The 24,443-nt window shown below is 47.5% G+C and overlaps 1 protein-coding gene across 2 annotated transcripts in view; it reads right to left on the bottom strand.

The window, feature by feature from the left end:
- LOC144768124 (uncharacterized) overlaps window positions 1-24,443 on the bottom strand; it is a 130,186-nt gene that overhangs the window by 11,613 nt on the left and 94,130 nt on the right. For both annotated transcript variants that reach the window (XM_078651540.1, XM_078651539.1), the window contains exons 6-10: window positions 24,193-24,314; window positions 22,013-22,099; window positions 13,201-13,287; window positions 13,015-13,103; window positions 9,590-9,800 (exon numbers count right to left, since the gene is read on the bottom strand). In XM_078651540.1, the coding sequence (XP_078507666.1) occupies window positions 9,590-9,800; window positions 13,015-13,103; window positions 13,201-13,287; window positions 22,013-22,099; window positions 24,193-24,314 (596 nt within the window). The remainder of the gene's footprint in view (window positions 1-9,589; window positions 9,801-13,014; window positions 13,104-13,200; window positions 13,288-22,012; window positions 22,100-24,192; window positions 24,315-24,443) is intronic.

Below are 24,443 nucleotides of genomic sequence, written 5' to 3' on the forward strand. Positions count from 1 at the left end.
GAGGGGCTAAGCTCTGATCTACAACGTCAAACAGCAGCAAAGAATGGCTACAAAACCCATTTGTCAGCTCAATTCAAAATTTCAATTGTAAAAGGATTTTAATCGCAAAGCTGAGCTCACAAACTCTGGTGTGGACAGGGCGGACTGGCAGCTGCTGGTAGATCACGTCAGTCGACGTACACCTCAGAATCTCTAGAGGCCACTCCAAAGCTCGTAATTTGTCATGGCTCCCCTAACATTCAAATGTCCTAGCTCCACAGCAAGTGCCTTTCCTGTGTCTTCCAATGGTCACACGCATTGGCTTATCTAGTCCTAAATCTATCTATGGCTTAAATAGGCGAGCCAGTGTTGCGGGTCTCTTGCAGGCCCTACACTGGCTGCCTATCCGCAAGCGGATCATCTTTAAAGCCCTGACTCTGGCCTATAAAGCCCTCCATGCTGGGGAAGCGAAGTACCTCCAAAGGAGACTTGCTTTTTACCATCCGGCCCGCGCTCTCAGATCGGAGTCACGGTTTTTGGCGGTGGTGCCACGTGTGAAAAGAGCTCGCATTGGAGGCCGCTCCTTTGGACTGCTGGCACCACAGCTGTGGAATTCTCTGCCGCTGACACTTCGGGGTGCCACCAGCCTACTTGCTTTCAGGAAAGGTCTAAAGACCTGGTTGTTTACTCTATAGGCTTTCTTTCTTTTCTTTTTTTATTGGGTTCCCCTTTCTGGTTTTACTGCTGTGTTGTGTTATTTTGCCGTAGGTCTCAATGCTAAAGCGCCGGGACACTCTTTTTGAGTAGCCGCGCGCTATATAAAAATAAATATAACATAACATAACAAATATAACATAGTCCTCCTTCCCTTTGCAAGAAAGTCGGGCCTGGAAGGACTGCATGAGTCTGTGATGAGGTATCCTGTTTGACTCCACCTTACTCAATCATGTCACAAAGTGGGGAGTGGTCAGTAAAGCTTGATAGGCCACCCGGCCCTATGATGAGGAGACAGGGTGTGGTAAGCAGGGCAGTCTTAACAGCATCATAGGCCCCCAGTCAAAGCAGTGCGCTGGGCGCTGCCTACACGACAACTCACAGGAGTAAAAATGTTTAACGGAAAATCAGTGTTAAATTCTGATCTGCATGGGACCCTTATGTTCGTTGGGCCCCCAGGCAACTACGCAGCGTGACCATGCGTTAAGACTGCACTGGTGTAAGTCTGAGGTGACCGACATGAAACCCGGGTCATGGTTTCCGTCTGCAACGCCGGAGACTCTATCTACAGGCAGCATTGCGGCTCGCAGGCCTACCTCACCTGCTGAGGTGAAAGTGACGGGCTGGACTGCAGTCAACCCAACATCTATATGTCATTCCTGGCAAACACAGGCACACAGGATCTTCAGAAAGTCTAGCCATAAAGAATAGGAAGTCTGGCATTGTTGATTAGGTATTGGACTTAAAAAAATATATAATATAGGCGGCGGAGCAAGGGTACGAGAGACATTGAAGCCCCGGAGCAGCGTAAAACCGAAGTTTAGGCTGGCAATCCGAAACCGTGGTGAAGAGGCAAGATGGCGGCGCCGTAATCATATCGGCGGTCGGACGGCTGCAGAGAGCGGAGAGAGGCACACAGAGGTGATACCCAGTGTAGCAGGCAAGCGGAGGTGCAGTCCCGAATAAAGGACACCCAGAAGTGGGACCGAAGGCATCAGGTAACACCGGAGCCCGGGAACACCTTAAGCAACATGGCGGCCTGACTCCGGTGAAGGCACGGTGAGGAAGAGCACATTGGAGGACGGGCGTTTTGTCTCACAGACCAAGTCGGCAGCCGGCAGAAGTAACCTGACCCAACCACCGGTGAACAGCAGGTGAGAGGGTGCGAGGCCCCGGGGGCCGGGAAACCGTACCAAGATGGCGGCCGCACCTTCTACCGGGAGGAGGACATAGGCGAAGTGAAGGACACCACACCGGGGGAAGACAGAATGGCCCGGAGGACAAGTAAGCCACAATTGACCACCCCCACAGGCCGGTGCACAGAAGTGGAGGGCCCCCACCCCCCCCCCCTATACCCAGAGCGCACACTGCCACCGGAGCGCAAGGGAGGGGCGGGGCAAGGCACACAACGACACCACCACCAGCGAAGGGCCCTCACAGGTCGGTGCACGGAAGCGGAGGACCCCCCGGTACCCTGAGCGCGCACTGCCACCGGAGCGCAAGGGAGGGGCGGGGCAAGGCACAAAACGACACCGCCACCAGCGGAGGACAGGGGAAACCAGAAGGAGAGGCCACAATACCAAGGCACCGGCAAATAGTACCCGAGGGTGACCCCCCCCCGCACTATACCAGACAGAGGCAGTGGTTCCACGACCCCCCCGAGCACCCAACACCATCTGGGGCGGCGGGGTGAGGGGGGGGGGGCCGAGTAATAGCAGTATCGCCAGCCGCATGCACCTGGAGGGGTGACAGGACAGGACGTGCAACTCCATAGCCAGGCTCCACAAGACAGAGTCCACAGTGCCAGCAGTAGACGAAGTAGGTGGGGGCACCGAGGCCACGCTGGAACTACGAACTAAGCAACAGCAGTGGGCAGTGGACACGGATGGCCTCATAAAAATGGAATAGAGGGATAACAATCAGACCACCGTGAGGAGGACACCCAGCATTATTGGCAGTGGTGGTGAATGTGGGAAAACGCAAGCCACGCGGTAGCAACACCCAGATACCCACAGGGGCACACCAAAGGAGTGTGACTCACCACTCCCCACTACATCCTCTCATCATTTCAGGGAGTTCAAAAGTGGGGCGCAGAAGCCGGGCATACTACCCTGCCGCAAACAGGAAAAGTGAAGGCCACAGGATCAGTACCAAAGACCGCCATAAACGTGCAAACTGAGGTAGAGAAGTTGGCGAGAAGGAGAGTGAGCGAACCTGAAGGCGCCAGTAAGACGCACAGCGGAGCCGCGCCTGGACACCACCGAAGGAGTTGTCGCACATAGGAAAGAGCCGAGTGGGGCAGGTACTGGAGGTAACACTGGTAGTGCATCGAAGACTTAGGTACAGTTGGGGAGCATCACTAAGCGATTGCCACTGAAGGACACCCAGGGCCGTTAACCTACAAATCCAAACCATAGCAGCAACGATGGGAAAGAAAGACCAACTATCCAAGCCACCAAAACAGGGCACAATGGACATTTTTACAGCTCCGCGACAAACCAAAGAGAACCCGGGAACGGCGCCAGAAGGGCCCATCGATACAGGACGACTACTCGCAGCGATCCAGGCATCCAGAACAGACATCCAAGAATCACGGGCGGCACTGGAGGTCAAAATCGGCGAGGTGGGATCCGAGGTCACGCTCCTACGCCAGGATTTCAGGAATCTCTCCGCCAGAGTGACTGAGACCGAATCGCGTATCGGGGAGGCGGAGGAGTCGATCACCACGTTCAGGAAAGATATGGCCGAGCTCCAAGCATCACACAGACAGCTCCTCTGGAAGGTGGACGATGCCGAAAATAGGGCACGTCGCAACAACCTACGCTTTGTGGGATTTAGAGAAGGGATTGAGGGGAATAACATGTCGGCGTTCCTGCATAAATGGCTCATCGAAACCTTCCCAGCGGCGCAATTCTCACCATGCTTTGTAATTGAAAGGGCACACAGAGCGCTACTGGCCAAACCTCCAGAGGGAGCGAGACCCAGGCCGGTAATCGCACGCTTCCTCAACTTTGCGGATAGGGACCTGATATTGCGGGAAGCAAGGAAGCTAGGGGACATTCGGCTGGAGAATACTAATATCATGATCTTCCCGGACTACAGCCAAGAAGTCCAGAAGCAGAGACGCTCCTTTGACTCGGTGAAGGCCAAACTCAGGTCTATGAACATCACATACATGCTACTCTTCCCTGCTAAACTTAAAGTCATCTATAAAGACAAAGCACTTTTCTTCAACCACCCAGAAGACGCATGGCAGTGGTTGGAAGAGAGACCGATCCTCAATGGGCGTGAAGCAGCAGGGCGAGAGGAACTGGAAAAAGCCGTAAGGGAAAAGACACAATGGGGATCACCCAAGCAACAACGAAGGAAATCCAGAAGAATATACTCACGCCACACAGGAACCCCGTATCAGGCGCGCATAGCGACAGGTGCTAGGAGGGGGAGATCGGAGTCGCCGGGTACATCGACAACAGCTGACCAAACACTCCGGGGGGCACGGAAACAGATTCGCTCGGAGGGTGAAGGAGATGACGAAGTGGAGCCCAGAGACTCAGATGCCGAAGAAGAAGATGAGTTGGACAGCGATCAAAACTCAGTCCACCCGCTAGTGAAGGAAATTCGCAACCTGGAACAAGATGCCTCCGATAAGATCAGTGGAACTGAAACTACCACATAAGACTCACACTCATAAAAACCGGTGAAGTGGACTACTGGAGACGTCGGCCGGAGCACACAAAAGGGACACGCAAGTTTTTTCACACACCCCCCTTGTTTTCTCTTATCTAATCTAATCTTTGTTTGTTTTTGTTGAAAGTTCAGAGGCTCTTTCCTCTTTATTTGAAGCGCAGGGGTGGGCAGAAGCTACATCCGGGCATACTACTCAGAACATTGGCGACACTACCTTCTGCTTAGACAGGATTAGCAAGATATAATTGAATAAGAGGGTGGGAGAGGGGGGGCGACAGACCGACTCTTACCGAAAGTTCGGTCCTTAACCAAGGATGAGACTGGAGGGAGAGGGAGGTGGGGAGGGGGGGAGAGACGGGGCAGGGGAAGTTCTTCAAGTTCGGGGAGTTGGGGGGACTGTTGGGAAGGGAAACAGAAGAAGAGACAGAGTCAAGCATACATGAAGCAACACTGCCGCTCGCGGCTGTCACGGACAACCACAGAACATGAGCGTTACTCCATCCCATGGCAGGTACACTAACAGCCCCAGGTCAGGACCATAGAGGGCTCTCAATCCTGACGTGGAATGTGAATGGCCTAGGCGCCAAAATAAAGAGGGGACTTGTAAATGCGTACATTAAGAGGGCGGCCCCAGACCTTGTACTTCTGCAAGAAACACACCTTAGAGAAGGGAAGTGTGCATTCATGGCGAGAGGAAGGTACATGGTGCTGGCACATGCAGGGTACACTTCAGATTCAAGGGGGGTAGCTATAATAATCAATAAATCATGCCCGTTCACCATAACACGTACTTGGAGCGACCCACAAGGAACATATGTAGGAGTGCAGGGGACATGGAAGAGGCAAAGGTATACTATAATTTCGGTGTATGCACCACCGAAACTACAGACGCGCACACTCAGGGCAGTAGCGACCATCCTCCTGGAGACAGCAGACTCTGCAAATAATCGGGGGAGACTTCAACGATGTAATGTCTGAAGAACAAGACCGCTCAGGGCCGACACGTAGGGGGGGGGCACAAACTGCACTCGCAAAATACATAGCTAACATGAGCCTCGTCGATGTATGGCGATGGAGATACCCGACACAAGAAGCATATTCCTTCTACTCAGGTGCCCATAAAGTCTTCTCCAGGTTAGACTACATATTTGTGGCCAGGCAATACCTAACGGCAGGGGATGAGTTCGTATACAAAGCTAGGGGAATCTCGGACCACTCACCACTGTATGCAAAAATAGGGGCAGGGAGGAGGAAGGGAGGCGAGGAATGGCGCGCCGCAGCATGGCACCTTCAGACTCCGGAGATCGCACGAGGAATTAGAGCTGATATTAAGGTATATGTGGCCGAGAACGAAGGGTCGGTCGACTCTGAGATCACATTCTGGGAGGCAATGAAACCTGTTCTGCAGGACAGAATAAAGGGCAGACTGAGGGTTGAGCGGAAAAAACAACATACGGAGGCAGCAGCACTAGAAACCACAATTTTGACCCTAGAAAGGGAATACCAGACACGTAAAGAGGAGGGAACCTTGAGGCAATTACTAGACAAACAACGGGAATATAGAGAATTAGTCTCTAACGAGGCCCGGACACAATCGCTAGCTACCCTACACCGTCTATACGACGTAGGTGACAAGTCAGGTAAACTCTTGGCATGGCTGAGCAGGAAAGAAAGAGCGGCGAGATGGGTGGAGCAAATCAGACAGGGGGATGGAGATATGGTGAACACCGAGCAGGGGATAGCAGAGGCTTTTGCGTCCCACTATGAAACCTTCTACAAGGCAAGAGACCTCGGGACGGACATTGAGGCACACCGATATTTTGAGGGGGTAGACATACCAATATTGGAGGTCGAAACCAGCACGACGCTGGAGGCGGACATTACACGCGATGAGATTTCAGAAGCAATAAATAAACTAAAAACAGGGAAAACACCGGGGCCGAACGGCTTCCCGGCGGAATTCTTTAAACGTACGTCGGACCTGATAACTCGCCACCTCCAAGCCCTTTACACAGCATCATACAAGGAAGGGTGCCTCCCACCAGACCTTGCACTGGCCACCATTGTCCCGATCCACAAACAGGGTAAACCCAAGGAAGAATGTGCCTCATATCGCCCCATCTCGCTCCTTAACATTGAGGTGAAGGTACTGGCAACAGTCCTGGCGGTACGTCTGAGATCGGTGATTCCCGATCTCATCCACTCGGACCAATCCGGGTTCCTGCCGGATAGAGCGACTAAGCTCAACCTCAGACGCACACACAACTGGCTCCAAGAAGTTATGGACAGGAAGGAACCACACTGGTTCCTCTCCCTAGACGCGGAAAAAGCGTTTGACGCAGTCCACTGGCCCTTTCTTATGGCCGCGCTACAACGGTTCGGCCTAGGTCCGAAATTTCGGGGCTGGATAAAGCTGCTGTATACGGCCCCGAAAGCTCGCGTACGGGTAAATGGCCACCTATCACGCAAATTCCAAGTCGGCAGGGGCACGAGACAAGGGTGCCCACTATCCCCTCTCCTATTTACGCTCACGATCGAAATCCTGGCGGCTAGGATCCGACAGAACCCAGACATCCACGGATTCTCGTGGGACGGTGAAGGGGGAACACAGGAAAAAATATCGCTATATGCTGACGACGTACTGCTATACATTACAGATCCCGAGACCTCGGGCCGGAGTTGTTCAAGGAGTTTGACGGTTTTGGAGCAAGGGCGGGCCACACCATCAACTGGCACAAGTCAGTCCTGTATGCACCACGAGGCGCCGAAGGGTGGGCAAATTTGCCGGGTCAACTACTCATCACCACGGAGGGGTTTCAATACTTGGGAGTTTATATTACCCTCAACAAGACACTTTCGTTTAGCAGAAACGTGGAGCACATTGTGGGAGAGGCAGTGGAGGACATGGCGAGATGGAGATTACTACCCCTAACTCTACTAGGCAGAGCTGCTATGTATAAAATCATCACTCTCCCGAAATTCCTATACGCACTCCAAAATGAGTACTACCCACTCCCGACAACCGCTATATCTAGAATACATGCTGAGCTGCGTTCTTTCCTGTGGCTGGGGAAGCAACCGCGCATAGCCCTTCAGACACTCCAACGGCACCAGTATAGTGGGGGGATCTCATTGCCAAACTTAGAGGCTTATTACTGGCCGGAACACCTGACCCCAATAAATGACTGGATTCATGCACCGGCGGACCACCCGACATATGCACTGGAACGAAGCAAACTGTCTCCACACAATGTACTCTACTACCTGTACGGGGGGAGGGCGGGGAGATCGCTTCTGCCGGCCACGGTTATTACACTGCGGGCATGGACACAGGCTACGAAACGCATGGGTTGGGAGGAGAGACCGACTCGACAGACGCCACTATGGCACTGCCAATGGTTAACGGAAATTAAAAAACTAAAGGGCTTCCAAAGGTGGGATGACATTGGTATATCAACCATTGGAGATGTGATCAGGAAGGGTGAACTAAAATCATTTAGCATGCTACAGGCGGACTATGGACTGCATCGTTCGCAAATATTTAAACACACACAGTTGGCACATGCATGGAGAGCCCAGAACATCACACTCACGGACATACCGGAATATGCACCATTAGAGGGCAGACTCCTTCAAGAGCAGATAGTGCATCAGGCGGTTTCTCTCACATACAAGACACTAACGAATAACATGCTTGGCGATTTAGCTAAACTTAGAGGCGTCTGGGAGGCAGAAGTAGGGGAAATGGAAGACCTAGACTGGGAAATAGTCCTGATGCACCCTCGGGAAGTAGCAATCAAGTCGAGGTTGAGGCTAATACAGTTAAATGTACTCCATAGGACCTACTTTGACAGGAGGCGTCTCCTCAAGATGGGAAGGATAACCGACCCCTCATGTCTTAGATGCGGATACCACCAAGGGGACTTTTACCACACTATATGGTCTTGTGAAAACATTCAAACATATTGGGCACACATCTTCACGGAATTGGGAGAGGTTCTGGGTTTAGAATTGACACGAGACCCGAAACTGGCACTGCTGGGCATGACAAATGAGGTGGACCTGCCACGCCCACAACTTATCTTTTTGGTATTAGCCTTAGTAGTGGCGAAGAGAGACATCGCAAAATACTGGGGAGTTGCAGAGGCACCAGAGATAGAGGAATGGAGGAGGGGCCTAGATCTGTACATGGTGGCGGAAAGAGTAACCTATAAAGCCAGAGGCTGCCCTAAAAGGTTTCGGAAAGTGTGGAAGAAATGGAGACAATATCATGGTCTGGAAGGGGGGCAGTAGGGTGGAACAGAACGACAGGCAAGGGCAAAAGAAGGGTCAGAAAGGATAGACGAGTTAGCAGGGATACTGCCTGGAGAGGGAGGAGAGTCAACCAGATACCGAAGGGAGCAGAAATCTGTGGTTCTGTGGGTGGGCGGCGGGTGGGGAGAGGTAGAGTTGCGTGAGACTCCGTACCTGGAGTCGGTGAATTGCTACTATTTGTAATAGAAGGATATGTGATGACTGTTGTTCTTCCAGAGGGTATACGTTATTTTAGTTATCCTTTTCTATATCTACAGTTGGGAAGAGGGAGGGGAGGGAGTGGGAGAAAAGTAAAAGCAGAGATTTATCATGCGATGGACAGCCCAAATGGACTTTGGCCCAGATAAACTCAGTGTATGAAGGATTGAACGCCGCCCGGCCTCCGGGATGTGGGCAAAATGGCTGTGATGCTGGGTATGAATACGTATCTGACGTCTTGGGGGGGAGGGGGGCGCAAATGATATCTTTTTCTGATTTCCGGGGCTGGAAATATACGTATATTTGCTCTGCACAAAAATAAAGTTTAAAAAAAAAAATATATATATATATAATATAATAAGGTTGCACATTTTATGGTTGGGGCAGGGACCCAAAGCCCCAAATGACCAGACACCCTGACGTGGAAGTGAGAGTAAAGTGCTGAAAGGGTTGCAGCATTTCAATTTGCTGTGATAATAGTATGTGGACAACCCCAGTTGATGCAATTGAGGCCCAAAAACTCATGGATGCCATTTCCCCTTCACAAATCACCTTTGCCCCCAACCCCTACCCCCCACTGGAAAAAGTCCCCAATGCAAATAGGGGGGTATATTCTATCTTTTTATATATGAGTCTCAGCCGAAGTCATAGCCTAAACCCACCTGACCTGGAGCACCTCGCGGTAACACACTCTCACCTGTCTGCCAGGACAGCACCTTGATGTTGGTGCCTTCATCACCGTAGTAGAGTCGGTCCCCGGCAGCCGCTGCAGAAAGGCATCGAACAGAACGGATTCTAGAGGTGGTCTGCTCCGTGGCATATACAAGGCGCAGGTGGGCACCTGCTTGCAACTGCCAAACCTTCACAGACCCATCCGCCGAGCCGCTGAAGAGGTAACCGCCATTCTCCTAGTTTAAGAGACAAAACAGGATCAGAATGTCTTCAAGTAGTCGTATTACACCTGTGTATTTAGAGAAACAAGGGAAGGGTGAGACTGTGAGGTGGAGGGTGGTGCTGCCTAGGCCAAGATAGTTTATATTTAAGGCTCCCTGTTTTCCGTTTTAACAGATTTTTACAGGTCAGGTCATTACGTCTTTATTTCGAAATAAAATTCATAAAAGACAAGCGTACAGTACATGACAAAAAACCATTTATTTTCTTCTCTGTATTTATTTTTAAATGTTGATTAAAAATGGAAACTGAGTTGCTTTTTATGTGATTCTAAATACTCTCTACCATGACTGCCAGACCAATAGATGTTTTGATTCATAGGTAAGGGGGTTAAAACAGAAAGGAATTTTAGCAAAAGTGGCTTAAACAGCAGTAGATACTGAAATGTGCATATTTTCATATAAGTGCCTTGATGTATCTTCTGTGGGTGTTTATTTCACTGAAACCTAGCAGGCATTCAAGCATGAGTGCATATTTATTGTTTAAATATGTGTGGAAATATACCAGTTTCAGCTTCATTTTTTCACAAAAACCAAAATAAATATGGATAAATACAGATAAAACTAGCAAAAAATAAATAAGGATAAAAAAATAAGTACCATAAATCCGGATGCCCTACTTATAATTTTATGATCTTGGAGAATCCACGGTTGCATCTCAAGGGCATGGGAGTGGAACCTGCATCTATTTGCCTTCTATGTGCCTCCATGACTAGTAACCCAACAAAGTTATGGGCAAGTCCACTGTTCTTCATACACAGGTTTTTTTTAGCACATTCCAAGTTGTTCAAAGAAATGAAGTGCCAACAGATTTTGAGGAGCCACACCAGTAGATGACATCACTGATGAATGCACAGTGCTTGTATTCACCTGATCCCAGAAACAGTAATTGTACGGGCTGCTGCAGAATATGGTCTTATTTGCAAATGGAGGCTGTACCACAACAGGTTAAGAGGAGTAGTAGTGGTAGTGGTGGAGGGTGATGGCCAGTGGTGGTGTGTTATGGTGTGTTGGTTGTCTTTTCTAGAAATGAGTGTAAGATGAATCGCATTCTACGCAGTACAAAGAACAAACCCAACATCGGGCGAGAACGTGGGCCTCCTCTAAACACGTCAGCCCTGCCGGCCCACCCCCTGGGCGGTCACGGAGGCGGTGAGGCGCAGCCCTCCAGCACACCTGAAGCGAGCTATGGACATAAGAGCGCAACATGAAAACATGCAACACAAAAACAAATACAGAGCTGCCAAACCTGGCAGTGCTTTGGGGGAGTAAGTGATCAGTCTCAATGGAGAGAGAAAAAATATTGAGGGTATGGCCCTCCAATAGTGAGAGATGAAACTAAACAAAATAAACCACTCTTTTTATGTTCTATGGGAAGAATGTACATATTTTGTTTTGGGGATAATCAAGTTCCATGTCTGCAGGGTGAGTATTCACTGTCACAGTCTAAGGCTTCTCCAACTAGTAGCTAGTAAACTACTGTTAGAGCTCCAGCTAGCAGAAAGTAGCTCTCCTGGGTGCAGCTTAGCCTACTAAATTAGAAGCTTATGCTTTGATGACATTAATATATTTACATTTCAAAAGTGTGTATTCAAGTTGAAAATGTATGTATTTTCAGAACTCATAAGCTGATGATTGGAGATATAAGGTTGAATTTCCAAAATATATTTAAAGCTCATATTTAAGAGATAAATCATGCCCATTGGGGAGGCCTATTACTCATATCGTTACCTTGGTACAAGTGGTATTGAAGCTATGTCTGTTATCTATTACCCATATAGAGGCATTCAACACGGATCTAGCCTTTGTTATATTACTGCTGGCAACCCTGCCTGATAAACTGAAGTAAGTGCTGCTGGTAATCCTACATGGGGTGGCCACTAATGTAATGTTGTGCCACAATGACACCACTAGTAATGTTAGTAGCTCGGCATGATTTTCGGTGAACATAAGTAGCTCTTAGTAAAGAAAAGGCTGGAAACTCCTGGTCTAAAGATTGTAAATTATGCTGGATGGAAATTCGGCTGCTCTGAAGACTCACGCTAGTTGACAGATGGAGTTTTGAGCAGAAGGTGTGGACCCCTGCCCTAGACCATCAGAAAAGATGAACAAACTGGGCATGCACGACAACGGGTTATCACTAATGGTGCACTAAAATAAAGCTTGAAATTTCAACGTTTTCCATCTAAAAATCTTGATGTACATAGAGAAGTCAGCAACGAAACTGCTCTCAAGCAGCGGGTGGAGGGATCATAGGACATGGGCCTTCAGGTTTTCATGTAAGACATTGTGCATCACACCCAAGGACCTGCAGAGGTGTGACCCACTGTGTACCAAAAAGAAGAAAGTAAAGGAAAAAGACTATTCAGGTGGTAGTTGAGGAATACTGAGAGGATCTCATAGACTGAATGCAGGTTTCTGAGAGTTCTTGAAAACGCACAATTAACACCTTCGCTGCGACGGCTATTCCGCCGCAGTGCTAAGGGGGCAGGGGGGCCGCGAGGCGTGCCCATGCTTTGTGTCGTTTGAGCTGTGCTCATGACGGAGCGGTTCCGTCATGGCCCCGCCCGCTCAATAGAACGCGCCGCGCAGGTGCGAAAACAGCGCCGGAACCGCTCTGTCATCAGCACAGCGCTACCGCGGCTGATGACAGAGCGGTTCCGTCATCAGCACGGAAGTGGTTAAAAAGGTTATGGGGCGAGATGAGTTGGCCTAATGGCTAGGGCGGTCAACCTCGAATCTGGGGAACTGGGTTCAAGTCTCGGCAATGACGCTGAACATCCTGTGATTCTGGGCAAATCACTTAATCTCCCCGTACCTAACAAAAATGAATGTGTCCTCATGTAATGAAAATGGTGCTATGTAAAGTGCTCTGATACCTGATTCGGGTCAAGTTTGTGCTATGTAAAACTATGCAACTAAAAAAATGTTCTATCACAACTGTTGCCCTCTACACATTTCAAACCATATGAAACCCCAGGAGAGCGAGGGCCTCCAGAGGGACACTCTTTGATGGAGAAGAAAGGGGAGGAGCATGTGTGGTGAGTCTGAGAAGGAATGTAATGGGAACTGAACTGCCCTTGTGGCCTAGGAGAGAGGGTTGTATTGGTGGAATAGACCAGAAGAGCTGGACAGGGTGAAGCACACAAGGCCGAGAAGGTTCTGGTGTTACCTCGAGTGCGGTGACGGTGTCCGAGTGTGCTCGCTCCGACTGTCGGTTCTCTCTGGTCACCGGATCCCACACCTCCACTTTACCTGCCTCTAAGAAGAAGACACATGGATATTGGTGTCAGGTCTATTCAGAAAAAAATAAACCCACAGGTAGCTAAAGCACTGAGGACTTAAGTGCAAAACAAACCTGATCCGGAGACCAGGAGGCCGGACTCCTGCAGGCAACGAAGGGAAGACACTCCACAGAAGGTGTAAATGTTCACCACTGCTGCACCTGAGTGTGAGAAGGAAACACTATCAGGAATCAGAGCTCACACTTGTTGAACGACCAGAGTGCCTGGGTATACCTGCTCCCTAGAACCTTTACACCCCAGTTACTGAACCTTCGCATACCTTCTTCGGAACAATTCACAGTAGGTTCCTTGAGCCCTGCGTAACAGCTTCCGTGCATTCGTACACGACTGCTCCCCTGAGCCCCTACATGCTTGCTTCTAGTGACCTCACATATTAATGTCTTTTAGATCTTCTATGTCAGCCTTCCTACCGCTGTACACGCCTACTCACAAGCCCTACCACACATCTTGTCATGACCCTTACAAGCTGGCTACTAAGCCCTTTCATGTTTGCTCCTCTCAGCCTGATCCCATAAACACTTGTTTCTGAACCATTAGACATGGGCTAAAGGTCCCTACATGTCTGCCCCCCGGGCCCTTATAGGCATGCCCCCGTCCCTTTAAACACACGTGCCTCACACGTTAAATCCTTCCCGAGCCGGTACATGCCTGCGCTGCTTCCTGAACCTTAAAATCTATTTCCACTAAACGTTCCACATTTGTTGCCCTAAACCATTACATGCCTGCTTCCCCATGAGTGCATAATGTATGAGTGCCTCAATGCATTAGAGTAGTGTGAGGTAACCACGGGAAAAGGGAGCAAAACCATATCCAGATTATTTACGTCAATTGTTTCTCCTGACCCTGTGGCCCCCTAAACTCTGTCCTGAGGCATGGCACACTCAAATGTTCTCAGAGAAAATCAAACTTTACTGCTAAACAAACATACAACTCTGTGCAACTGATGGAATGAGGGTCTGCTCAAGCAGGTGCAAGCGCCTTCAGACCTCTTTTGGTGATAAGTGCGCTATATAAAAGCATTTGACATTGACATTGACATTGACAAGGGAAACAAAGCCCTGTCCCAACCAATGAAGAAAAGGTGCTCTTTTGTTCTATGGCTTGACTTTTGACTTGACTTTCTTAATGTTGCATTTTTTCTCTACGGTGGTGCATGCTTTTCACTCTGAAGAGCCACTGCCTGGTTTTTCTCTCCACAAACTGGGGACATTTCCACCTTCTCAAAAGGATCTTTGTTGGCCAATAAACTCCCAATGTAATAATCACCCTGCAATCTGGAGAACCATTTCTCTTTGAAATTATTTCATGGATAAGGAGAGATCCAGCTACGAGGCAAGACATCAGAAGACGTTTAAGGGTAACTCGCTGCAAAACAACGCCTGGATGTCTCTGTGATAAGGACCGGAGAAGAGGACAACAGATGAAGACTCTTAAGTTGACCATGGCCTCCAGCAGTAAAAGTGGTTTCAATGAGAAAGAGGGCTAGGTGCTCTCCAGTAAGGTGAGATAGATCAGTGGATCTTAACCTTTTGACTTCCTTCAACCCCACTGACTCAATATTGGAATCCGGGAACCCCCAGAGTCATTATTTAAAGCTTTGGACCTTCGGTCTAAGCAATTTCTATGAATTGAACTTCAAAACATACACTAAAATACAAAAACAAGCATACACCAAACATTCTCAAATATTAAAATATTTTGTATAACTCGCAATCAAATATAGAAAAAGTTTTCACGTTTTCATTTTTGCTTCCTTATTTGTATATAATGTATTCACTTAAATGTATTATTTTGAATATTATTTAATTTTGTATTACAATCGAGGACCCCCAAAGTAATTCTGGCAGACCGCGAGGAGTCCTTGGACCACAGGTTAAGAACCGCAGAGCTAGATAACAATTGCAAATAAAAGCAATTTCCACTTCGCGCAAAAAGCAGTACTAATTAGACTTATGTGTATCTTGTTGCCGTCCTTCAACCTGTGCACTTCCAGTTGTTTTTTTTGGCCTTGTGTGGGCCAATCAAGCATATTAATTTTGTTTGATTGCCCTTTCACTGTGTTTGGGAATCTCTCTTTTACTCTTTCTGCAACTCTTTTCAATAATTTTTCTTTAGTTGTGTACAGAACTGATGGGTCACATTGCCACCTTTATAAATAGTTCTTCAATCTAACTATCTAACAACCCACCACTGAGCCGTTCCTCAAACCCACTCCCACCTGCTCCAACGCCCCCCTCTTCCCCCAACAACATCCGTCCCACCTGTGCCCACAGTACCTTATGCAGGCACACGGTTGTGATTACTTTGGTTCACCATCAGCCCCAATTCTGATTGGGGACTTAGTCGTTAGAGATGGCTTGAATGAATGAATGAATGAGGAAACTTATAGAGCGCAGCTTTCACTCCCAAAGGAGCATCTTGGCGCTAAGTGGCGAGTGGACTAAGTGTCAAGGAGAATGGTCTCTGATCAGATGAGGGATAGAGCTAGGATATCTGTGGCTGCGAAGATCAGATGTATGTCATTACGACGCGGTGTTTACACCGCGCTACCATTACAACGCAGTTATCACAACGCAAATCGTTAGGACTTAGGAATACTATGATTTACTATTCCAACTCCAGCCCACGTAACAGTAGGGAAGGTGTTGGAATAGTAAATCATGCTATTCCTTAGTATATAGCGCCATCCAGCGCAAGTCGTTGTAACGACTTGCGTTGTGATGACCACGTCGTAATGGTAGTGCGGTGTAAAGACCGCGTTGTAATGGTCGTCTCCTGCGAAGATCCAAGTTTTAAGTCTTTTCTGACTGTGTGAGTCTAAGAAGACTGGGCAAGTGGTTTCAAAATATGAAGCCGTTGGGGACACAGTAAGCACGTTGGGGTGCCAACACTGGTTTCCACTATTTCCAGAAATTTCCTCCGTCCCTGTGCCACATTTGCTAATTACTCTATCCCCGAACGCCAGCACACCTTTTGCGTCCACATTTCAATTGTGGACATGTTGGTGGTTTTGCTGAAAGCTAGAAATCCAATATTGTTTTCGCTGTGGTCATGTGTGGAGGGAGTGGGGAGGTACATTTCTTTGAACGGCACCCCATTAAACATACCCTTGGATATTCCATTTAAACATAGCCTGCTGCATCCTTTAGAATCTGCAAAACATTCTCCCTTAATTGCTCCAGACTAGAGAATGTGTGAGTTGAAGGCTTTCTTTTTCCCATTTTCCTTAATCTCTCCATCATGCTCTTGATATGAAGTCTTCCTTCTACTATTTCTTTCTGTGTGTATTTTATTCATTCGTCTTTCCTACTATTTCTTTCTGTGTGTATTTTAGTTATACAATGTATTTCCTACTATTTGTTTCAGTGAGTATTTTATTTATACAATGTCTTTCTGTGGAATTGTCTTTTACAACTTCTCTATCTTTTAGTATCTTTTATTCCTTCTTTTTGTGGGTATCTTTTTGCACTCTCTTCATGAGGGTTTCCAACCGTTTCTTTTCATAGGTGTCTTTATTATTCTTTACCTTCTATGAGTCACATTTTCGTTCTTTTTTTCGGGTCTCATTTTACCCTACACTAAAGTCCTTCTAACCATTTAAATTTCTATGTCTCAATTTTACAGTTTACCTGTGAACCCCCCTCTTTATGTGTGTCTCTCTGTTTCGATTTCTCTTTCTGTGGGTCTCTCTTTTAACACTTCTCTATTAATCTCTTATTAACAATTCTGGGTTCCGTTGTTCACCTTTCACCATTTATCTAAGTGTATCTCTTTGTTACCATCTTTTTCTTCAAGCCTCCCTTTCATCTTTTTTTAATCAGTGGGTTTCTCTTTCCTCATTCTCGGAGCTTTTTACCATTTCTTTTTCATTTCATCTTTATATAAATCTCTTACTGCAAGCTTCTCATGTATTATTTCCTTTTCTGTGGGTCTCTTTTTCAACATATCACTAACTGTCGGTGTCTTGGGGTCACACATTTCCTCTTTCTACCTCCATCCATTTCAACCATTGTCCCTTTGTATCTTGGGGCTCTTTCACTCCCCCAAGGCTTGTCCGTCTCCCCCTTCTCGCCCTGTTTTACACGTCCCTCGTTCAGCATACTTCCCATTGTCTTTCATTCTCTTTTACTTTATCTCCCTGCCTCAGAGGCATTCTTTCAGCCTTTCTCAATTTGAGAAACACTCCTCCAATAGGCACCTCTCTGCCAATTCATTTGTTTTTGAGATTACACCAATGGCACACCCAAGAAAACAACCAATGGTCGATTGAGATGGGCCGTTATTCATATGCTTAGAGTTACCCGGAGTCTTACACTTCCCTATAGAACAGGACAGTACCAAATGTGAAATGGAAGACAAAAGCTGTGTGGCCCTGCCTAGCCGCTAGCAAATGCGGACAGGCCCGTTCTTGACCCGGTCTTCGCCCATGCACAACCCAAGTACGTCCTGCGCTGAGGGAAAGCAAAGCGCACTATGTAGTGCCTAGTTCCTCCTGCTTCTTTGCTCCTCCAGGGTCTACGGCAGCAGGGTAGCCTGGGGGTTGATGTTCTTGGCTGCTTCCCGAGCAAATGTCCAGCAACCACCAAACGTGACCTGTGCGGCACGGGGAGCAGAGGACACTACGTAGTACCTAGCTCCTCTTCCACATCCCCACCTTTAAGGTCCACAAAAGCAAAGTAGCCTGGGAGATATAGTTCTAGGCTCTTACCCTGGCAAAAGAAGAGCAGACGCCTAAAGAACAGTGTAATAGAGAGTGTGTCGGTGAGATCGGTCAGGGCAATGCTCATAGGTGAGCCCATCTGAGGAGGATGGGAATGGGGGAGCATCGCTGACGACTAATAATTCAACTCAATGTTACACCTTATTGCATTGATTTTCTCAGTAAAACTGCCATTTATTACTGAATATTTTTCTATCAATTCAGGATGGAGGGACTTGATGCACTGCTGTCATTGTTGGCCTGACGGACCATGTAGAGTTACTTGTTTGATTTTACAGCGGCTATTTGTTTGCACTGAGAAATTCTGTTTTTTTTGTCAGTGTGGTGAGATGCAAGGATAGTTGCTATTTTGACAAACCTTAGCCTGTCTGTAGATATTTTAATTGCTTTTTGTTGTTGTGTTCCGGGATGTGCTATATGTGGTGGGTTTTGGTTTTATGGTTTTTGGGATGGAAGGATCAAAAAATTCTCCTAGATTCACTCTATATTTTAGTTCCTTTGTGCACACATTCTGGATTTCTCATTCATTGGTACCTGGGGGCGAAGGAGTTCGGGGGGCCTCAAACATACTGATGTTTAATTTGACATTGCAGTCATGTAAGATTCAAATATGGAGATGTGAATATTTCATTGCAATGGGAGCTGTCCTGGAATTGTACTGGGCATAAGTTGCCTGACCTTTACTGAATGTTAAATGGCACAGACAGAAAAACTGCTTTTCTATTCATTACAGAAGCAATATCTTGCGGCGCCTGGCAGCACAGCTATGCATTTGATGAGCTCGCATGTACCAGTTTCTTTTGTAATTTCTTTTTTTTTTTTTTACAATTCGTAAGTCACTGCAGTTCATCATTCGCAATATATTCCATTTTCTTTTCTCATAACAGCCAGAACATCAGATTTTGCTTGTGTGTGTGAAATCTAAAATCCCCAACCTGTACGTTGAGATAATATCTGCACCTTCTTTCTTGTGCTTTTAAACCCTCTGCTTAGACTTTGAAAAGATGTTCTAGCTGCCACCCAACATTTATCAAAATGCCTGGATGAAATGTGGATGACAAAAAGCTTCGGCATCAGTGAGAGGACAAAGTGTGCAGGGTCACACGTCTGGAAGGCGTCTAGCCAGGAGATAGACTAATTGATTGATTGATCAAAGGCATCTATCACTGCATTTCTAAAGCGCGCTACATACCCGTGAGGGTTTCAAGACGCTAGAGGGGGTCTCAACTGATCGAAGAGCCAGGTCTTGAGGAGTCTTCTGATGATCCAGGATCATCAACACTTATTTCAAATGAGCAAGGGGTACTCAGGGAACCCAAAGTGCTAGCCAATAAGAATGGTTACAAGGGTTAATGATTATAGGCAAATAGTGACGAGGAATTGCTAGAAAATGCAGAATTTAATAGAAGATGTACCTGAAACAAGATGAGGACACTGATGAATATGAGTTCAGACAAACAGCTCCGGTCCCACCCAAGCAACTTTATACCAAACAAAAAATGAATAGAAACCCTCAAAGTTGCGGAAGAATAATTCCTAGTGAAAATATTGACAAGACAAGGACTCTTCCTCAAAGGTAGTGAACAAGCTCAGGGGCGCCGGATTAAGAGTATGTAACAGCAAAGAAAGTAGAGTGCAGAAAAAAACGAGGTATCTCAGAGCAGGGGCTTTACACTAGGAATGGACTGGAGAGGAAATCAAATTCAGCTCCACCACCCTCCACACTTCCGACGACGTCAATCGAGCAGCCTCCCACCTATCTGACTGGATCACCACCAGCGCCGATACCATTGCAACAGCAAAGCTCTCAACAGCAGAAGAGCCAACAAATACGCCAGCTGGTTCACCCCCGAACTTAAGGGCGAGAAACGCAAATGCAAACCCCTCGAGATATAATGACGCGCCAGCAGCGACTCAGATGACGAAACAGCCTTCAAAACGGCTCTCAACTCCTTACACCATGCCATCAGAGAAGCAAAGAAAGCAGCCATCACCTCCCGCCTCCCGTCCACTAACTGCACAAAGGAACTATTCACGATCATCAGAGAATTCTCCTCCCCAGATGCCGGTGAAAACACCATCCAGCCCTCCCAGTCCCTCTGCAACTCTCTCACCGACTTCTTCGACTCCAAGATCACCAACATCTACAAAAACTTCGAACCTCATCTGTCCTCCCCGCTCCTCCCTGCGACCCTCCACCGCACCTCCTAACTGATTGGACACCCTTCAGCACCAAAACAACACCTCCATCATATCCTCCATCCACTTTGAAGCCCCCGCTGACTCCTGCCCCCATCGCGTCTTCAACCTTCATGTTCATAAGGATGGTTCAGACCTGGATATTTCCAATGACATCCAAAGAAGTGTTAAATCTGTAGAATCCCTTAACAAACAACCCCCCAATATTAGCTAGAACCACATCCCCCTAGAAGCTCAACCTCCATTCATCTTTCTCAAACACATAACAGTATGGTCAATGCAAACCCCAATGGTTGCCGACACGTAAAAATCTCAACAGACAAACCTAAAAACCCACAATCCAAACATATAAAATAACTCAGTACCCAATAGTTATAAAAAAATAAATAAAAAGTCAGACAATTTAAATAATGTCTAAAATCTATGTACAAAAAATAAGCCTGTAGCAACACCATCAAGAAACAAATGGAACCCAAGACAGAACAACTTATATCACCTGTCTGCAGGTAATCAACTTTCAACCTTTCCTTCTACTGTTTATACTGCCCCAGACTGCACCCTACCTCAACAATCCAAAAAACCCTGGATGAAAATAACCTGATTAATAGCTGGGTATTTTTCTGTCTCCTGCCCTCCTGTTTGAATGATACTCTCCTTACAAACATTATGCTCCAACAACCTTAAGTAGGTTGTGCTTTCTATGTGGACAGTCTTGCAAGGGAGAATCAGCCGCGCATGGTCTCCGATGAGCGGGGGAACTTGCCAGGTTGAGCCTTCGTTGCGCGGCCAATTTACAGTCATTGGGGTTAATTTTTCCCCTGCTCCCAATCTTGTTGAGGCCTTCATTTGTTGCCTCATACGAAGCACGTCTCTCCCCTATTCTCTAGGGGTTGCCACTTCAAACTGCTCATTACTTACCACTGCAACTGGCACACACCTCGCTGATTATACTCCTCAAGGACGCCATGACCCTTTACTGCTGGTTCCAGACAGACTCCCGGTGCATTATTTTTCATGAACAAGTTTCCCTATTGCTCTCGCAGTGTTTTCGTAGTTGTGTGTGCATTGTGACTTGAGGAATGTTCTCGCGGGCACCCTATTTGACCCAGTCCAGAAGATGGTCCTGTATTTCTAATAGGGTTGAAATGTTGGAGACTTGCATACAGCCCCATTCCACTGCAGATTATAAATAACAGGCTGTGCTGTTCTTTACTGCTTTGATATGCATATTGATTACCTTTATTACACATGTGTATCACACCTCAGAGAGCACCTAGCACATTTGTCACAAGCATTCACATCTTAGTTTAGTAGAAATTTTTGCTTGTCTTTCTGAAATTTATTTGAATATTAAATTATCATTTGGCTTTTTATTATAGTTTATTTGAATTACTCCATTAAGGACCACTGTTCCTAAACTAATAAAGCATTTCAACATCACGTCAAGGGTAGTAAGTGCCTTAAACATTCAATCACTATACAATACGACAAGCCTGATACCAGATCTTGCTTCATGTGCTGTAGAAATAAACCACCGTGTGGATTTGAGAGGAGTTGGCCTAACGGCTAGGGCAGTCGACCTCGAATCTGGGGAACTTGGTTCCAGTCTCGGCAGCGACGCTGAACATCCTGTGATTCTGGGCAAATCACGTAATCTATCCGTGCCTAACAAAAATGAATGTGTCTTCATGTAACGCAACTGGTGCTATGTAAAGCGCTCTGATACCCGATTCGGGTTACGTTTGCGCTATATAAAAATACATTAAATAAAAAAAAAAGTTATTTTTTTACCCAAACAGCTATCAACTTGCACCAACCTCCTTAGAAAAAACTTAAACCACAGAAAGTACTGACGCAAGGACTTCTCTCAACTATCCACTGACCATCACTGATGCCCAGATATTGCTCTGCTCCCTCAGGCCTCTCACACACACTCCTTCACTTACCTCTACCCAGAGCCCAGATAATGATGGCACAGTCTGTAGATCCACTGGCGATAAACTTCTCTTTGGGGTCACCACCAAACTCTGCAGCTGGAGAGAACACAGTGCAGTTAGGGGGCCGTAGGGCACAGCGCTGGATAGGTACCTGGACGGTGTCCGACAGCTGGCTGTGGGAGATGGTACATGGGACCTGCTTCAGGAAACTAGTGTATTAAGGTGTACCGTGGGTGGTGCTGCCTGAATTCCGGCTGTGATACTTGATTTAGGGGCTCTGAGGGGGACAATGTAGGACATCAATGGTGAGGAATGGTGCGCGACTGCTGGGTCTTCAGATGGTGCAGGAGCAATGGGAGTAATACTTGATTTAGGAGCCCTGAGGGGACAATGTAGGATCACCAATGGCAAGGAATGGTGCAGGATTGCTGTCTCTTTGGATAGTGCAGGAACAATGGCTGTAATGCTTGATTTAGGAGCCCTGAGGGGACAATGTAGGATCACCAATGGCAAGGAATGGTACAGGATTGCAGGCTCTTTGGATAGTGCAGGAGCAATGGCTGTAATACTTGATTTAGGAGCCCTGAGGGGTACAATGTAGGATCACCAATGGCAAGGAATGGTACAGGATTGCTGGCTCTTTGGATGGTGCAGGAGCAATGGCTGTAATACTTGATTTAGGAGCCCTGAGGGGACAATGTAGGATCACCAATGGGAAGGAATGGTACAGGATTGCTGGCTCTTTGGATGGTGCAGGAGCAATGGCTGTAATACATGATTTAGGAGCCCTGAGGGGACAATGTAGGATCACCAATGGCAAGGAATGGTACAGGATTGCTGGCTCTTTGGATGGTGCAGGAGCAATGGCTGTAATACTTGATTTAGGAGCCCTGAGGGGACAATGTAGGATCACCAATGGCAAGGAATGGTACAGGATTGCTGGCTCTTTGGATGGTGCAGGAGCAATGGCTGTAATACTTGATTTAGGAGCCCTGAGGGGACAATGTAGGACATCAATGGCAAGGAATGGTACAGGATTGCTGGCTCTTTGGATGGTGCAGGAGCAATGGCTGTAATACTTGATTTAGGAGCCCTGAGGGGACAATGTAGGATCACCAATGGCAAGGAATGGTACAGGATTGCTGGCTCTTTGGATGGTGCAGGAGCAATGGCTGTAATACTTGATTTAGGAGCCCTGAGGGGACAATGTAGGACATCAATGGCAAGGAATGGTACAGGATTGCAGGCTCTTTGGATGGTGCAGGAGCAATGGCTGTAATACTTGATTTAGGAGCCCTGAGGGGACAATGTAGGATCACCAATGGCAAGGAATGGTACAGGATTGCAGGCTCTTTGGATGGTGCAGGAGCAATGGCTGTAATACTTGATTTAGGAGCCCTGAGGGGACAATGTAGGACATCAATGGCAAGGAATGGTACAGGATTGCAGGCTCTTTGGATGGTGCAGGAGCAATGGCTGTAATACTTGATTTAGGAGCCCTGAGGGGACAATGTAGGATCACCAATGGCAAGGAATGGTACAGGATTGCAGGCTCTTTGGATGGTGCAGGAGCAATGGCTGTAATACTTGATTTAGGAGCCCTGAGGGGACAATGTAGGATCACCAATGGCAAGGAATGGTACAGGATTGCAGGCTCTTTGGATGGTGCAGGAGCAATGGCTGTAATACTTGATTTAGGAGCCCTGAGGGGACAATGTAGGACATCAATGGCAAGGAATGGTACAGGATTGCAGGCTCTTTGGATGGTGCAGGAGCAATGGCTGTAATACTTGATTTAGGAGCCCTGAGGGGACAATGTAGGATCACCAATGGCAAGGAATGGTACAGGATTGCAGGCTCTTTGGATGGTGCAGGAGCAATGGCTGTAATACTTGATTTAGGAGCCCTGAGGGGACAATGTAGGATCACCAATGCCAAGGAATGGTACAGGATTGCTGGCTCTTTGGATAGTGCAGGAGCAATGGCTGTAAGGAACATTGCAGGAGCTCAGGTTTTGGAAGGCGGTGCTTGATGTGAATGACGGTGCAGGACCGCTGGCTATGGGATTATGTAACACCGTTGCTTGTTTAGAATGGTGCTGAGTCACTGGCTGTAGTAAATGCCGCTGGCTAGAACTGGAGGATAGCACTGGAGAACTAGCCTAGATGAAATGGAGTTCTGACTCTTACCAATTCTAGCTGTGTGCGTCGGTGATATCACCGCTAGACAGGTCACACCTCCCTGGTGGCCTGCCAGGTTCTTCTCCTCGGTCCCACTCGGCACATCCCAGACCTTCACTGTGGTGTCCCGGCTTCCATCCAGTAGAGAAAGAGGAAAAATAAAACAGAGTGACCACTAATGAGGACCAACATGCAAAGGTCTGCTTGTGTATTCCCACTTGGTTAGACAAGAGAGCCATAGAAGGCGTGTTAATTAGTGT

The sequence above is a fragment of the Lissotriton helveticus genome, chromosome 7, assembly GCF_964261635.1.
Source record: "Lissotriton helveticus chromosome 7, aLisHel1.1, whole genome shotgun sequence".
In the NCBI taxonomy this organism is placed as follows: Eukaryota; Metazoa; Chordata; class Amphibia; order Caudata; family Salamandridae; genus Lissotriton; species Lissotriton helveticus.